This window comes from Aquarana catesbeiana, linkage group LG09 (assembly GCF_042186555.1).
Source record: "Aquarana catesbeiana isolate 2022-GZ linkage group LG09, ASM4218655v1, whole genome shotgun sequence".
Lineage (NCBI taxonomy): Eukaryota > Metazoa > Chordata > Amphibia > Anura > Ranidae > Aquarana > Aquarana catesbeiana.
Window position 1 is genome coordinate 219,215,663 of NC_133332.1, and position 18,995 is coordinate 219,234,657.

The 18,995-nt window shown below is 41.8% G+C and overlaps 1 protein-coding gene across 5 annotated transcripts in view; it reads left to right on the forward strand.

The window, feature by feature from the left end:
- RALGPS1 (Ral GEF with PH domain and SH3 binding motif 1) overlaps positions 1–18,995 on the forward strand; it is an 839,296-nt gene that overhangs the window by 180,171 nt on the left and 640,130 nt on the right. For all 5 annotated transcript variants that reach the window (XM_073599738.1, XM_073599739.1, XM_073599740.1 and 2 more), the window contains exons 4-5: positions 4,468–4,575; positions 5,166–5,216. In XM_073599738.1, coding sequence (XP_073455839.1) covers positions 4,468–4,575; positions 5,166–5,216 — 159 coding nt within the window. The remainder of the gene's footprint in view (positions 1–4,467; positions 4,576–5,165; positions 5,217–18,995) is intronic.

The following is an 18,995-nucleotide window of genomic DNA, read 5'->3' on the forward strand; positions in this document are numbered from 1 at the left end:
GCAGATTCTGTGGGTGGGTCTGTTGTCTGGAGCTCGGTGGGTGGAGTCGTGATCTCAGTAGACTCCCCGGCCACCTCTACACTCCCCTTGTCAATATGCATTTTCTCCTGTGTATTTCTTAAACTGAATTTCTGCTATGATCTCTAACATCCAGTGAAAAGGCAGGAAAGTAACCACATGACTTCAGCATGCCAAATCATGCTGAGGTGTGGAACAGCCAATCCTTGCAGAGCTGCTGAAGAAAGGAGTGGTGGTGGGAATTAAAAAATAATGTCTGTGTCTTAGGCTAGTGCACGAGATATGTAAATCACCTGTCACTCACAGCAAGGGGGAGGATTTGACAAAGTTTTCTCTGTTTGTCAAGATTTATCTCACTGAACAATAAGAGGATTGCTAAGAGCTGGATTAACTCTTTGTGGCAATACTGGGCTCAAATGATAGGAAATCTTATACTCTACATTATGACAATCACCCAATCATGTAAAAGAAAATTCCTGTTTACTCATTTCATCTGCAGATGATTAGATAATTCACAATTTATCCTTTGGTTTATCAATCCCAGAGGATCTGAAAGGAAAAAAAATGATATGCTATATCTTTAGAAATCCCACAGTGCTCTGGGTATCCTTTCTCATATACTGTATCTCATTTATATTAAATAAAGATTGCATACATATGTTTAGTTTTAACATAAAAATATTCAGATGTTTTCCGCAAGCCAAACTTCTCGTCTGAGACTACTTTGATATGCTCCACTCTGTTCATGACTGGTAACTACCACCGATTGATTTTAGTGGTTATTTTTTTCTGTTCAACTGGTTCAGTGTGTGTACAGATTGCCAATGGCAGTCAGTAGAGTATGTACAAAAAGGACAGAATGTATGATAAAAAAGGCATGAAATTAAAAACGCACAGCTAAATGAGTAAGGCCATGTGTGGTGACATGTTTTTTTTACACACTGGAAAAACATATGTCCCTTCTAGGGCACATAGAAAACATTTTTTGACAATTGTGAACCTAGCCTAACAGGTTTAAAATGTGAAAAGGTAACCTATATCAAAATGTGAAAAAATGTACTGGATAAACATTGGTCTTTGAGATGAGTATGGTCTCGTTTTCAGAGGTTTTACTGATCAAAAAACACTTGTGTGCTGTATACAATACTTGGATTGCTTTGGAAAGGCTTTTTTCCTTTTTCCAGGTGAATCGTGTTGGTGAAATATGTACTGCTGACACATTTACATTTATATGACTCCGCACAGTTCTGTCATTTGACAGCAGCCACAAGAGCGATAGTTTTATATTGTATACGGTTTAACAGTCACTGATATATCCATCAGCGTGTATAAAGCAATTGTATATATAGAACAGATAAATATATGTATCCATTATGGTGTGTCAGTGATCCCTCCTATGTCTGTATCACTGAGGTCATTTCTTGTAAAGCAAGGATTTAATACCCTCGGTGTCTTTGGGTTTTGTGTACAGAGCCTTCACTTTTCATGCTGCCTGTCTACAGATTAATGTAGCATGACAGTAGAAAGGTTTGGGTTTACACATTCCCAGCCACATTCAACCTGAAACTTTTTTTTTTTTTTTTTTTTCGACCAGTGAGGTTTACTGAGCTACTTGGTCTAAATTCCAGTAAATTGGATGGTTTCTAAAATTTTAATTAATAGCAGTAAAGGTGCATTTTACATCGCTGGGGTCCTAGGCACCATGATTAGGTGACGCTTATGAAACACGGCACAGGACCCTTGGTTTAGCAGCATGATGCTTCCTGATCACAGCTCATGAAAGTTTATCTTGGGCAGGTTATTTATTTATTTAATTTTAGCAGCATGATGCTTCCTGCTGACAGCTTATGAAAGCTTATCTGTGTAAAAAAAGTTTCTCTGTTATCCATCTATTTATCTATAGACATATGTAAATCCTACTGTGTGAGCAGTTCTTGGCTCTGTAAACACATTTTTGACACAGGTAAGCCTTTGTAGTCTCCAACCTTGTGGCTAGTGTACATGATGGTAGGAATGGGTCCTGAATAGGAGATATGTTTTCCCATTAACAACTTTTATGCATTTTGATAAATCAGGGTTTCTCATCCATGCAGGGTTCAGGGGTAATCCAGTTGGAGGCAAGAGAACTGATTTGCAGTTCTCTCATCATTGGCAAGTCCTCATTTGGGACCGGGAATTTGGAGGTTCAGAGAGTCTTTGGGTGGGAAAAAAAAAACCCAAACCCTGATTATAGGTACTGTGGTCCTGAAAGGGTAAACCTGTCTGCATGGGAGTCCAGAAGAGGAACAGGAAACAGCCAGCACTTGTCTGTGAAGTGGAGAAGAGCAGAACACAGATGAATGATCAATGGGGGCTGGCTTGTGACTGAGACAAGGTTGCTAAATTGTGGAGACCCCTTCTCTTTGGGTCCCCTGATGCATGTCGGAACTTTCAAAAAACCCTGTTAAGGGCTAGTAACAACTGGCAGTGAGCCGGACCTTTATTTTTGTACCAAAAATTGATGGTCTATTTTAGTTCTTTTTTCCTTGTTGAGGGCAAAGCTGTTTTTCTATTTGCCTGCCCTTGAAAATAAAACTTAAGTTTGCTTTTACTATTACAGCTGACAGGTGATCCCAGGCTTACACATATTACACTAGGTACAAAGTTATCATGCAAAGGCTAATGCCACGTACACACGAGCAGATTTCTCATTGGACTGAACTCCGATGGACTTTTCGATGGAGTTCCGACGGAGTTCCAACGAAATGGACTTGCCTACACACGATCACGCCAAAGTCCGATCTTTCGCACGTGATGACGTACGACCAGACTAGAATAAGGAAGTTCATAGCCAGTAGCCAATAGCTGCCCTTGCGTCGTTTTTGGTCCGTCAGACTAGCATACAGACGATCGGATTTTTTCGATAGTCAGTTGGAAAGATTTGAAACTTGTTCTAGTTTTAAGGTCCGTCAGATTTTTAGACAGAAAAGGTCCGATAAAGCCCACACACGATCGAATTGCCTGACGGATTCGTTCCGTCGGACCTTTGATGCCGAAAAGTCCGGTCGTGTGTACGCGGCATAAGTGATCACTGGGGAAGGACAGTTTGTTAGATGACCCCAAAACACTGAATTCAAGCCACAGTACACTGTGAAGACACTGAAGCATGGTGGTGCAAACATCATGATATGGGAATGCTTCTATTACTATGGTGTTGGGCCTATTTATCGCATACCAGGGATCATGGGCCAATTTGAATACATCAAAATACTTGAAAAGGTCATGTTGCCTTATGCTGAAGAGGAAATACCCTTGAAATAGGTGTTTCAACAAGGCAAGGACCCCAAATACACCAGTAAGCAAGCAGCATCTTGGTTTCAGACCAACAAGATTAACGTTATGGAATGGCCAGCCCAATCCCTGGACCTTAGTCCAATAGAAAACCTGTTGGGTGACATCAAAAATGCTGTTTCTGAGGTAAAACCAAGAAATGCATAAGAATTGTGGAATGTAATACAATCATCCTGGGCTGGAGAATACCTCTTCACAAGTGCCAGAAGTTGGTCGAGTCCATACAACCTAGATGTGAATAAGTTCTCAGAAATTGTGGTTATACAACTAAATATTAGTTAGGTGATTCTTAGGAAAGCTAAATCTTCAAGCATTTTTCAGTCTATACAGTAAATATTTGAGTTTGTAAAGAAAATGCAGACACTGCTATTTTTTGGAAAATAGCCTCCTGGCTCTTTCATCCAGATTGAAGTGACGTCCTGATCCAGGGTGGGTCTGTGTTGTACCAAATACCTTCCACGTCTTAATAATAGACTCCACTGTGGCATTGGTAAAGCCTTTGAAATTTTTTGTATCCAATCTCCTGATTTGTGCTTGTCCACCACTGGGGATATTTTGACAGGGCCTTGCCACCCATGGTTGATTGTTTTGCTTCAGTTGCACTGCCAGGGACTGAAATGCTCCAGGAAAGCTTGTTTTATGCTGAACTCATCAAAATGACCGCAGCTGATCACAGTTGAAAGTCAAATAGCTTTGTGTGCCATTTAGCTACACCTGATTGAGGTTGCAAGTCATTTTTAGAAAGGGGGGAGGTGATCCTTTTTCCAACTCAGTGATTCTTTTTTCAACTCAGTAATTCTGTTTTTTTTCCTCTGATATTACTTGGATATTATAAGTTGCATTAAGTAAATACGGCTGGATAAAACAAAAACGGTGTCTGTCTTCATTTCAGGCTGTAAAGCAACAAAATGTAATAATTTTCAAGAGGCAGATTCTTTTCTATATCCACTGTATATAGTATGTATAGGTGACATGTCAGGAACTTATTTATGAAGATTTATAGTGTTATTGAAATATCCACTTTAAGGTGCAAAGCATGAGCATAAGGAAGATGTATCTACTGCAACAGAAAGCATGGCATTTTGCACCTGCTTATTGTAAACCTTTTCTGTTTGCCAGGGGAGTAGCAGTTCAGATTCTCTAGACGGGCACAGCTCGGACTACGCCAACAAAAGCTATGACGCCGTGGTGTTTGATGTTTTAAAAGTGACTCCTGAGGAGTTTGCTGTAAGTAACTTACCATTTCAAGATATAATTCCCAAATGTTCATTTTGTTTTTTAAAGGATAACTGTATCTCTGTGATTTTGTTTGCTACTCTATGTATATGGTACAAAAATGTCTATCAGTAGGCAGTAGCCATAAAGCTTTGCTTTTTACATACCATATGGCATTTATGGTGCAGTGCAAACTGATATTGAGCATGTGCAAACGATTTATAGAATTTGTAGAAAGAAGGCATTCCCTGCATGAACATAAGACCTTACCCCATGAGCTAGAGGGTTGATGTTATGAATCAGGAGATGCCTTTGCATCCCGCATGACTGGGAAAAACTAAAGCAAAATAATCTGAAGGAGATTTTAACTGACAAGTTCCTTGATGATACTTCACAAAGAACAACTATATATAATGATTGAAAAATAAATGAAAATAAAAAGAAGACAGAAAAGATGCCTATTAGATTTTAGCTGTCCTGTTTCTCGTGAAAATCTGATATATAAATGGCTGGCTTTTTTTCTTTTTGTTTCTCTGCCTTCACTGTCAGCTGATAATTCTGATTTTAAAACTGTTCTTCTATCCCTTGTGTTTTTGTTCCAGAGCCAGATCACCCTGATGGACGCACCAGTATTTAAAGCTATTCTGCCCGAGGTAGGTTGCTACTGCTGCTGTAAAGTGATTGATTGCTTTCCAGCATCTTTGTTACAGCTACTCTGTACCTGTTAGTTGCTCTGTGGCATTCAGGAGCTGTTCAGGCATAGCTAGCATACCTCTCAAAAAAACAGGAAGGAACAGGCTTGAGAAACTAAACCCACCCCCCCCAAAAAAAACTGAGCACTAGGCTAGACAAAACTTAGTGAAGCTATAGGGAAAACTTAGACAGGGAGTCTCAGAACAGGTGTCCCCATTGGATGATTTCTTCTTACCTTTTGTTCTAGGAACTAGTTTTGGATTTTCCTACATTTTCTTTCTTGGAGACACTGTTAAACCAGTACAAATAGACGTGTGGCTCTCCCCAGTGAGGACACGGGCAGCGTTAACATTTTTGACACAGTGTCTAACCCTTCCCCGCTCTATCCAAAACAAACAAAAAAGGGTTTTACATAGAGATACATACACTTTAATAGCTGTATGGGCTACTTAAAGCTGATGTCCATGTTCCATGTCATTTTAAATAGTTTGTTTGGACCAAGCTGGTCTAAACAAACTACTGCATTTGCTTCACATAGTGCTCTAACTTCAGCTACATACAGTACACAGTGCTGGGTGCCGGCTTTGAGATGGAGACTTCCTGTCTCACACCCGGAACAAAACAGTGTCTGGCTGAGCAGCGCTCAGCCAGACTCTGTTGTCTTCTGGGTGTGAGACGGGAAGTCTCTGTTTCACAGCCGGAACCCAGCACTGTGTACTGTGTGTAGTTGAAGCTACATGCAGTACATACAGCGCTTAGAGACAATGCAGCACTTAGTGAAGCAAATAGTTTGTTTTGACCAGATTGGTCCAAATGAACTATTTAAAGTGACATGCAACATGGACATCAGCTTTAAGAAGAAAATCTGCCTACTTATTTAATAAATGTAGGTATCACACACAAATGCAACAGCATTTTATCGTATACATACTGTAGACCATTACAGTTATTCCCTACCCACAAAGGAGCTTCCACACTAATGTCCCCAGCACTGTCACACACCATTGTTATACATTTATATACAGTGCCTTGCAAAAGTATTCACCCCCTTTGCATTTTTCGTGTTTTGTTGCCTCACAACCTGGAATTAACATGAATTGTTTGAGGATTTGCATAATTTAATTACCAGAACATGACCACAACTTTGAAGATGTTTTTTTTTTTTTTTTCTTTTATTGTGAAGCAAACAACAAATAGGACAAAATAACAGAAAACGTCCAATGTGCATAACTATTCACCCCCCTAAAGTCAATACTTTGTAGAGCCACCTTTTGCGGCTATCACAGCTCCAAGTCGCTTTGGATAAGTCTCTATGAGCTTGCCACATCTTACCACTGGGATTTTTGCCCATTCCTCCTTGCAAAACTGCTCCCGCTCCTTCACAAGCGCAAATCATCCAACTTGAACAGCAATTTTTAAGTCTGACCACAGATTTTCTATTGGATTGAGGTCTGGGCTTTGACTAGGCCATTCCAACACGTTTATATGTTTCCCCTTAAACCACTGAAGTGGTGTTTTAGCAGTGTGTTTGGGGTCATTGTCCTGTCCTAGCCTCCAATCATGGTACAGGTTTTGCTCAAGAATATCCCTTTATTTAGCACCATCCATCTTTCCTTCAACTCTGACCAGTTTCCCAGTCCTGACTGCTGAAAAACATCCCCACAACATGATGCTGCTACCACCATGTTTCACTGTGGGGATGGTGTTCTTTGGGTGATGTGATGTGTTGGATTTGCGCCAGACATAGTGTTTTCTTTGGCCAAAAAGTTCAATTTTAGTCTCATCAGACCAGAGAACCTTCCTCCATACATTTTGGGAGCCTCCCACATGCCTTTTCGCAAACTCAAAATGTGCCATTTTGTTTTTTGCTGAAAGTAATGGCTTTCTTCTGGCTACTCTGCCATGATTAAGTCGATGTGACGAAACATGTCGGGGCGTGGCTGTATGGCAACCATCTGAGTCAGCGTGTGACGTAGGACGTGCTGAGCCGAGGCAGGAAGCGGAGATCCAAACCCGAGGAGCGAAGTGTAGCGAGTGGTGGTGAGAGTTCATCCGCACACCTCGGGTCTGCCGTGACCTTAATGCATTGGTATTGGGCATTCACACTGGAGAGTTTGATGTGACGATGCTGTGATCTATTGCCCGTTTTAAAGAGATTTATGTGAGTGTAATGATTGAAGTGTACACAGTGGTTATTAAATTTGTTTTTACGTTACTACACTATCAGTGCAGTTTTACTTACATGTGGATTGAACCTGTATATACACGTATGGATTTTGGATTACTCGTTTAAACCTACCTGTAAGGTTCATCATGCCTATTTGCCAAAACACGAGAGTGTGAGACATATTTGTCTGATGAGTTTTGAATCTGATGGGAGAGGAATCACTGGCACGTGTGGTTTGTTGGATAATTTAAAGAATTCTGCACATCATCTACGTTGCTCATCAGTTTATGGACTTTATGCATACATTTAGCACTTTCACCATTGGCACAGAGTGATCTTTGTGATACTATTAAAAGTATTTATGTTATAGGGCTGTGCAAACGGACATTCACTTTATCACAATCTAAGTGTCACTGTAGCGCCGCTTATATTAATTTTCTTTAGTCTTATTGCAAGTTAATATTTTCTTATACTCTGCCATAAAGCCCAACTCTATGGAGCGTACGGCTTATTGTTGTCCTATGTGCAGATACTTCAGTCTCTGCTGTGGAACTCTGCAGCTCCTCCAGTGTTACTTTAGGTCTCTGTGCTGCCTCTCTGATGCCCTCCTTGCCTGGTCCCGGTTTTGGTGTGTGGCCGTCTCTTGGCAGGTTTGCTGTTGTGCCATGTTCTTTCCATTTGGTTATGATAGATTTGATGGTGCTCCTGGGGATCATCAAAGATTTGGATTTTTTTTTATAACCTAACCCTGACCTCTCAACAACATTGTCCCTTGTTTGGAGAGTTCCTTGGTCTTCATGGCAGTGTTTGGTTAGTGGTGCCTCTTGCTTAGGTGTTGTGGCCTCTGGGGCCTTTCAAAAAGGCGTGTATATGTAATGACAGATCATGTGACACTTAGATTGCACACAGGTGGACATCATTTCACTAATTATGTGACTTCTGAAGGTAATTGGTTGCACCAAAGCTTTTTATGGGCTTCATAACAAAGGGGGGGGGGGGGATACATACAAACATGCCAATTATCTTTTTTTTATTTCTGCAAAAGTTTCATGTATATATTTTTCTAATTTTACTTCACCAACTTAGACTATCGTGTTCTGATCTATCACATATAATTCAGATTAAAGAAACATTAAACTAAAGGCTTAATGTAACAAATTAGGTAAAAAGCTAATGGGATGAATACTTTTGCAAGGCACGGTAGCTCTTACATATTCTGCAGTGCTGTACAGCATTCACATCAGTCTTTGCACCACAGGAGCTTACTCTCTCCACCACACATCTTGACCACAAACCTTTTCTCTGGTTCTGTATTTTTCACTAGAGGGTTACTTGACATATAACTATGAATGAATGTGCTCTCGCAACGATATTTCCTCGTCATTGTTCCTGACTGTGTTCAGCTGCCTAAAGCCGGCCATAGAAGGAGCGATTTTCTTTCCTGCAACCACGGAACCATTGTGTTCTCCTGCTGGGAAAACACAGTGATCCCATTCCTTTCCCGCTTGAGTTATGCGGAGTGGTCATACGGAGCCTTTCAAACTCACTGGAATTTTGATTTTGAGAAACCTTTTTCTAGTTAGCTTAGTTGTCCGTTACTTCACATGGAATGCATGGTGTCAGGTTTCACAGCATTCTGGGTGAGGTTGGGAAGATTCAGGGTCTTGAGAAGGACATGTGGTGGCTGAGGGTCTGAACAAAGGTGTGGAGGAATGTCAGGTGCCCATAGCTGCTGTCTGTCAGTCTCTGGGTGTGCGACTTTTCTTTCTGTCCTTTCACGTCCCCTAGATGTTTATAAGATCAGGTTTTTGAAAAAAGACTGCATGCATGGGATAAATGTTTAATCGTTTCTTAGTCCGAGGGTGTGTGTAGGTTAAAGTAGGGTTGTGTTTTGCATAATTTAGTAGTTTACGGATAATAAAACTATGTTTCTTTTGTATATAGTTCTATTTATTATTTTTGGAAAAAATGCATTTTCTTTTCTGTTTTTTGCTGATGTAAGCTTGGTTGTTTTTATTTAGATATATATTCATTTTTTTTGTATATATGTAAATATGTTTTTATTGTGTTGTATGTTTGTAAGATTTTTAATAAACAAAAATTTACACTCTCCACCACACATCTCCACCACAGTCATATAGATGTGTGACCACAAACCTTTTCTCTAGTTTAGTATTTTTCACTAGAGGGTAACTTGACATTTTATTGACTGTGCTCTCCCAACAATATTTCCCCACCATTGTTCCTGACTGTGTTCAGCTGCCTAAAGCCGGCCATAGACAGAGTGATTTTCTTTCCTGCAACCATGGTGCCATTGTTTTCTCCCGGTGAGGACAACTTACCCCGCCGGGAGAACACCATAATTAGTGCTGGCGGCTATAACAGCCACTGGCAATAATCACATGTAAAATTCGACAGGCTGGTTGTACCCAAGGTGATCGATCAACTCAGCCTGCCCATACGTGTTTTAAATCTCGGCTGGGTCCTGCTGAACCGGCTGAGATTCGAACCGTCTATGGGCCAATTTTAGAAGGGTATTTGATTTAACTTTCTAACATCTACCAAACACTGAATACCATTGCTGAATAACGCAACCCTTTAAAGACCGTACATTGTGTTTTCTTTACTCCCTTTTTATGATTTTTTAAATTTATTCTTTTGTGTAATCACATTTTACTGGTGTCAGCCATCTTACTGCTGCACTGTTTCTGTTATTATGCGAGTTAGCTATAAATTCACAGAAAATTACCCCAACGTCTTAAACCGTGCCAAACCTTTGTTACATCAGAATCTGGGATTACACAGATGACTGCTGCGTATCTGTTTTCCTGAATTTCATTAAACATGCAACTTAAGAGCAGCATTTAAACACCCCATTAATGCTGCATCATTGACAGTGAAATTGACCGCAACAAACCCAACGCTGATGAAAAACGTATTAGGCATTACATGAGATGTAAGATGAATCCAGGATTAGCGGTCAGTGTTTTTCTTTAACGGCAAAGATTAATCTCTGTAATGTATCTCTCCTCTGAAATTATCTTAATGCTATAATGAGGACTCTGTGGGGTACAGAGGGATATTGGAGCACTCGGTTATGTGCTTTGTCAGCTCATCTTTGTACAAGGGGATGCTGAACTGTAAAGATAACTGGTGACAATTGGGTAGGAATTTGACCTTTCATTGTTAGGTTTGGGGCATCTCTGGAGCCAGGAGGACCCCAAAAGTATGACGCCATCCTGTAAGCTTCCTGACCTCATGTTGATAAATCCCCTACTATTCAGTAATGGTGTGGAAGTAAGGGTGTTTGTTCTGTTTCTCTCTGAACCTCTTCCACTCTAGACCAATGGTGGTCAAATTATTTGATATAAGGGGTCTCAAGTAAGGTCCCTGACCTTGCCAAAGGGCTGCACATAATATACACTACAGTCTATATAATGCTACAGAAAACTGAAACAGATATTTGGGACTCGCTACAAGAGATTGAAAGAGACTGCAAACATGTTATGGGAGATGGTCAAAGACTGCAGTCATTCTACAGAAAATGGTCAGGAACTACAGAGATGCTATAGGTGACTGGAGACATGCTGAATGTGTTGTTGGAAATTGCATACATGTTACAGGAGACAGTCAAGGACTGAAGAAATGTTACAGTAGACTGTTAGAGATCACTGCCATTACAGCCCCTTTACAAATCTCTTCTCCTGCATTTTCACGCCCTACATCTCCCCCTTAAAAATTAGTGATGCCAAATTTGGCATTTCTCTGCTAATATTGTCAAAATACTCAAAAAGAAGAAAATAGAATGAAAGCCTTTGCTATCTCTGCCCGCACACATGGCCATCTATGATTGTCTCGCTTGTGTGCAAATGTGCTGCAGGCCTCTGCCAGGCTCAGACAGATACCTGTGACACATTTATGCATGTGTGGGGGTTTCCCATGCATGTGCAAGCTGACATCTGGGACCTTGATACCTGTGGCATATGTGAGCATGCCTGGTTTCACGCAGTGTGCATGTGTACTAGAGCTGCACGATTCTGGATAAAATGAGAATCACAATTTTTTTTTTGCTTAGGATAAAGATCATCTTTCACATTATAAAAAAAAAATCGGGCTAACTTTACTATTTCGGTTTTTTTTATAATTCACTGAAGTGTATTTTTTCCCGAAAAATTGCATTTGAAAGACCGCTGCGCAAATAGTGTGACATAAAATATTGCAACGACTGTCATTTTATTCTCTATGGTCTCTGCTAAAAAAATAAAATAAATATATATATATATATATATATATATATATATATATATATATATATATATATATATATAATGTTTGGGGGTTCTAAGTAATTTTCTAGCAAAAAATACTGATTTTACCTTGTAAGCAACAAGTGTCAGAAAAAGGTTTAGTCTTTAAGTGGTTAAACTGATTTCATTTATGGACCAAAGTTCATCCCTTTGATCTAAAAGAACTAAATGTTACTTTGTATCCCTTCTCAATCTCTCAGCACTGAGGAATGTTGATAAACACTTGCCTGCTTTTTTTTTTTTTTTTTTGACAGCTCGGCTCTGCACTGTTTACATAGAACTGCGGAAATGGCTGATTAGGATCGCGAGGGGGGATTGAATCGAGATCGTGATTTTTTTAACGATTAATCATGCAGCTTCCTCTTGGGGGCGTGCCGTAGATATATACAGGAGGCAGCAGAGGGAGCATCATCATTCTAGCCTAGACACAAAAAATATAGAAGAAAGTTGTGCTACTAGTGAATCACAAAAAAAGAAAAAACATACAAATCAGCAGCTAGCATCAACAACGTGATAAATTGTGTATGAACATAAAAAATATAAAATGCAGCAGTTAGTGAACACAAACCCACCAGGATAAATCTCAGGAGTAAGTATTCAACTGGTGAATCATAAATGGTGAAAGGAGTAGTATGCAAATAAACACTGAAAGTGGTGAGTGCATAAATGATGCCAAAAGGACTTCTCCATGCAGCAATCAAAAGGTGTGCATATAGAACAATAGAGGGAATGGATACTCTTACCCCAAAACGTGGACACACGCGCCGTACGGCGGTGGGTCAAACAAGCATCAGAGAGTCGTTCCCAACAGGCTCTCTAACCGGGACCTTTGTGGTACGATGGTATGTACCCGCATCAAAAAAGGATGGATGGTGGATGTTTCACTCCAGGGACTCCAGCTGGCAGGTGTACCTAATCTCCAAACCGACATCCAGCTGATAAGCGTCTGTAGCCCTCAAACCGACATCCAATCGGCAGCACAAATCCTGAGGAAAAAAAAGTGCAGGTGAATCCAAGATAAAAAAAAAATATTTATTCGATAAAAAAATCAGAGGTAAAAAACATACAGAGCATCAATCGAAGGACTGTCTGATGCTTGTTTGACCCACCGCCGTAGGGGTAAGAGTATCCATTCCCTCTGTTGTCCTATATGCAGACCTTTTGATTGCTGCATGGAGAAGTCTGCTTTCTCACATTCACCATCATCAGAAGAAATATCTTTCAATATTTTCTTTAATAGACTATACAGCACCATATAGAGGAGCTGATAGATGTGCTCCTTGCTCATCACAGACTCATCATTATTTTCAGCCTGTATTTTATTTTCACATGTATTTTCAATACTTGTTTATGTTTTTTATATATATATATATATATATATATATATATATATATATATATATGTGAGTCCTTTTGGCATCATTTATGCACTCACCACTTTCAGAGTTTATTTGCATACTACTCCTTTCACCATTTATGATTCACCAGTTGAATACTTACTCCTAAGATTTATCCTGGTGGGCTTGTGTTCTCTAAGCGCTGCATTTTATATTTTTTATAGACACAAAAAGGTCAAAAGCCCTTAAAAAAAAAATGAAATGGTGTGAGAGGGTGGAAATGAGTTTTAATGGGTGGAGCTCTGCTTTAACAAGCTATAAATGATCTTTAAAACAAGCCTTTACTGACCTCTGTAGCTGCAGGTGCTGTAGGGCAATACTCAAAATACACAGCAGAAGCACTCATCAGCTCAGCTAACCCTGCTCCTCGCTCCATGAGGACCTGCTCTTTGTTTACATTAGAAATTAGAAGGCTGCCAAGTTGGTGCTGCTTATACAAGGCTTTAGTTCTTCTATTGTGAATTTGAGAATCAATAGTTTCACATTGCTTTTAGCTACTGAGGTCAGTGTTTGCTTGTTTTTAAAGCTCATTTACTGCTTGTTAAGAATGTGTGTAACTATTTGAATGTCCTCAGTTTGGGCAACAGCTACACTTCAACTGAAACTGTTCGCCCCTGCAGGAGCAGAACAGATGCTAGCAGACAAGCAGTGCACAATTGGCCCAGTGGAGGATTTGTAGGTATATGTGATCCCTCTCCTCCTGACAGCTTTATGAGGATCACTTTATTAAATCTTGTTGCCAAATGGTTTTAATAAGAGCTTGCTGGAGCGTATGTTAGTGCCGGTATACAGGCAGACAGGACCCTGTCTCCTTTCCCTGTCTGAAGCAGGGCACAAAGATGACATTATTACTGTGACTTAGTGAGACTTATTGAAAATCTTCTTTGGTGAGCTGTAGCTCTTATTAACAGTAATATGGAACTGCCACATATTATAAATTGTTCCTTTATAAAAAAAAACTGATATAGGACATTTCCTTCCTGAATATTATCACCTTGTTACATGAAAATATTAATGTTATATTAATGTTATTGCAATGTAATTTTTTTTTTTTTTACTTTTTCCAGTTCTGGCATTTTTACAGATACAGTTTCATTTTTAACATGGTGGCCTTTTCTGCACATGCTAGTTGCCCAGCTAACATGCTGACCACCTGGCTTCAGTGTTTTTTGAGTTATTGACATGGAATAAGTAAGCAAATCAGGAAAGTCTGAATATAGTCAGGAGTTTTATACTTGTTCTGGATCAGTAATTCAAGTATTAAAGGCAAAGCATGACAGCCAGTCATCTAGCATTTGCAGAATGAGCAGTGACGCCTTCCAGGTGTCTTTGACGGGGCACATTTCCTTTAATCAGCTTTTGTTACGATTATTTTTATTAATGGCGAGAAGCATAACTAGAACCTTCAGGGCCCTGGTGCAAGAAATCATGAAGGGCCCCCCAGCCTGAGCCTTTCCCCATGAGCCTGGAGCACTTCCCACTGATCTCAGGACCCCTTACTCCCGTCATGGGGCCCTTTATTATGGTCCCGCAGCGAACCCCTTTCACATGTTCTGCAGCGGACCCCTTTCCTGCTGTCGTGGCGCCCTCCCACAGTGGCAGAATGCCAGGGCCAGTCACAAGTGCGACCTTTGCAACCCTGGTAGTTCTGCCAGTGGTGTCAGTAGGACTGTGAATAGTGTCAGTCAGTAGAGCAGTGCACTGTCAATATAGCAGTGGACTTTGTCAGTAATGCAGTAGAGGGGGTCAGTAGAGCCACGGACGATGTAAGTAGTTTTTAATTTTTTGTTATTATATTTATCTTTGTAAAGTTTTATATTCTATTTTTTTACAGTTTTTCAGGATCTCCGTTTGGGGACTTTGGTGAAATATCAGGGGTCTACATAGACCTCTGATGCTTACCTTTGAGACAGAGAAATAGAGATTGAGGACACAGCCCTTAATCTCTATCTTTGCAGCCTCAGCTGCACAGAATGGATGGACAGAAATAGCTCTGTACAGAGCTTCCCAATCATTCATGGTAACAATCACTCACTGTGTCCATTCAGAAAAGGAAGAGGCCGGTAAATTACCTATTTACCAGCACCTTCCCCCGCTCTCCACCCTGAAAGCATTGCCCGCAGCAGCTGGAGGAAGAGAGGACGGGGGAAGCCAGCAGCGCCAGGAGGGGAAGAGGACGGGGGAAGCTGGCAGCGCCAGGGGAGGGGCAGCAGGAAATTAGTAACCTGGATACAGGGCCAGTGAAAGGATTTTTGTCTACACAGGCGAAGGTGCATTTTGCTGCCCCCCCCCCACCAGTAGTATCCACCCGCCACACACAGTAACACACCTCCTGTATTGTGCCACCGCTCTGGGCGAAGGCACGCAGGGGGTATCTTCAGTCGGGGGGGGGGGGGGGCAGTGTTAGATGGGCTAGCAGATTTAAATACACTAACAAACTGAAGCCAAACTCCAGCTCACGCTTTATAGGCAGTTACAGCAAACAGTTTTGTTCCTTTTGAGATAAAGGTTTTACTTAAATAAAAGCTGATCATTGTAAGCACCCCTGTCAGTGGGAGATGGTATGTCATATGCCTACATCTGCAGGTGAGCTTGTTCTGTTGAAAAATAACAGACTTACTGGCCAGATCACCAGATGAAAATAAAAGAAAGTCAGTCTTAAAAAGAAAATGAATTAAGCCATCACTTCTTCTAAGAAGGGTACCTGGGTAGTGTGACCGGGGGGGGGGGGGGGGCAGTGTGATGAGGAGGGGGACAGCATGACAGGGGGCAATGCGACTGGAGGGGGTGGGGGGGAAATATGACAGGAGGGGGGCGAACAGTTGTCACCCAGACTGCACGAGATGATAGTCAAAACTCTGAAAGACACTCTCCCAGCATCTATGGGGGAAGCAATTGTTGTCGTCATCCCCAAACTGGGTAAAGACCCTGAACTCTGCACCTCCTATAGCCCCATCTCTCTGCTTAATGCAGATGCTAAGATTCTTACTAAAGTTCTAGCTAGAAGACTTAATGAGGTTATTCTTACCCTGATACATGAAGACCAAACCGGATTCATGCCCAGTAGGGGGACAGATATAAACCTCCGCAGACTGCATTCAAGGAGTCCCTCACCCAATTCGATGCAGTTGCCTCCCTGGACGTGGAGAAAACATTCGAGATTCGGTGGAATGAAATTACCTATGGGAGGTCCTGCATCGTTTTGGCTTTGGCCCTAATTTTTTATCCTGGGTGCAGGCTCTCTACAAGTCCCCCAAGGCTAGGGTTCGCACTGGGTCGATTCTATCCCTACCCTTCCGCCTACACGGAGGTACCAGACAGGGCTTCCCGCTGTCCCCTGCACGCTTCGCGTTGGCCATAGAGCCGACGGCGATTCTCATACGCTCCTCCCCCTTAGTCAGTGGTATACCGGTTCTGTCCAAGAGAAAATAACCCTCTACACGGATGATACCCTGCTGTACCTTAGGATGACCTGAAATTCACTAGGGGCTGCCCTATCACTTATCAACACCTTTGGTAGATACTCCGGCATATGCATTAACTGGGGAAAATCTGTTATCTTCGCGTTGCACTCCTCTGAGGCTTCAATGCCAGCTGATACCCCTCTATAACAGGTTTCACAATTTAGGTATTTAGGAGTAGTGATTCATAGGGACCTAGCACAGTTCATCCCTCTCAACCTGACCCCGGTGATGTCCCTCCTAACTCAGAGATGCGCTGCTTGGAAAACACCGCCCCTTACCCCAGTCGGACGGGTCAACCTCGTTAAAATGTCTATGCTGCCTACATTTTTGTATATCTTTAGACAGACAATATTATACAGTGGGGACGGAAAGTATTCAGACCCCCTTAAATTTTTCACTCTTTGTTATATTGCAGCCAATTGCTAAAATCATTCAAGTTCATTTTTTTTCCTCATTAATGTACACACAGCACCCCATATTGACAGAAAAACAAAGAATTGTTGACATTTTTGCAGATTTATTAAAAAAGAAAAACTGAAATATTACATGGTCCTAAGTATTCAGACCCCTTGCTCAGTATTTAGTAGAAGCACCCTTTTGATCTAATACAGCCATGAGTCTTTATCGGAAAGATGCAACAAGTTTTTCACACCTGGATTTGGGGATCCTCTGCCATTCCTCCTTGCAGATCCTCTCCAGTTCTGTCAGGTTGGATGGTAAACATTGGTGGACAGCCATTTTTAGGTCTCTCCAGAGATGCTCAATTGAGTTTAAGTCAGGGCTCTGGCTGGGCCATTCAAGAACAGTCACGGAGTTGTTGTGAAGCCACTCCTTCGTTATTTTACCTGTGTGCTTAGGGTCATTGTCTTGTTGAAAGGTAAACTTTCGGCCCCGTCTGAGGTCCTGAGCACTCTGGAGAAGGTTTTCATCCAGGATATCCCTGTACTTGGCCACATTCATCTTTCCCTCGATTGCAACCAGTCGTCCTATCCCTGCAGCTCAAAAACACCCCCACAGCATGATGCTGCCACCACCATGCTTCACTCTTGGGACTGTATTGGACAGGTGATGAGCAGTGCCTGGTTTTCTCAACACATACCGCTTAGAATTAAGGCCAGAAAGTTCTATCTTGGTCTCATCAGACCAGAGAATCTTATTTCTCACCATCTTGGAGTCCTTCAGGTGTTTTTAGCAAACTCCATGCCGGCTTTCATGTGTCTTGCACTGAGGAGAGGCTTCCGTTGGGCCACTCTGCCATAAAGCCCCAACTGGTGGAGGGCTGCAGTGATGGTTGACTTTCTACAACTTTCTCCCATCTCCCGACTGCATCTCTGGAGCTCAGCCACAGTGATCTTTAGGTTGTTCTTTACCTCTCTCACCAAGGCTCTTCTCCCCCGATAGCTCAGTTTGGCCGGACGGCCAGCTCTAGGAAGGGTTCTGGTCGTCCCAAACGTCTTCCATTTAAGGATTATGGAGGCCACTGTGCTCTTAGGACCCTTACGTGCAGCAGAAATTTTTTTGTAACCTTGGCCAGATCTGTGCCCTGCCACAATTCTGTCTTTGAGCTCTTCAGGCAGTTCCTTTGACCTCATGATTCTCATTTGCTCTGACATGCACTGTGAGCTGTAAGGTCTTATATAGACAGGTGTGTGGCTTTCCTAATCAAGTCCAATCAGTATAATCAAACACAGCTGGACTCAAATGAAGGTGTAGAACCATCTCAAGGATGATCAGTAGAAATGGACAGCACCTGAGTTAAATATATGAGTGTCACAGAAAAGGGTCTGAATACTTTGGACCATGTGATATTTCAGTTTTTCTTTTTTAATAAATCTGCAAAAATGCCAACAATTCTGTGTTTTTCTGTCAATATGGGGTGCTGTGTGTACATTAATGAGGAAAAAAAATGAACTTAAAGCAGTGGTCCACCCACACCGCCAAAAAAAAAATATTAAAAGCCAGCAGCTACAAATACTGCAGCTGCTGACTTTTAATACATGGCCACTTACCTGTCCCAGGGTCCAGCAATGTCGGCAGGCGATGCCGAGAACCCGCTCGGTTCTCGGCAGCTGCCGCCGCCATCCTAGGTGAGGGAATCAGGAAGTGAAGCGTTGCGGCTTCACTTCCCGGTTCCCTACTGCGCATGCGCGAGTCGCGCTGTGCATCGTAAGTGGTCCCCGCTCTCTCCTGGGAGCTGTGTGTTTCCCAGGAGACAGCGCGAAGGGACAGGAAGAGGCATAGACTCCCATGGGAGTCTATGCCGGAAGTGGGTGCAAATACCTGTCTTAGACAGGTATCTGCACCCCCCTCCCCCCTGAAAGGTGCCAAATGTGACACCGGAGGGGGGGAGGGTTCCGAAAAGCGGAAGTTCCATTTTTGTGTGGAACTCCGCTTTAAATGATTT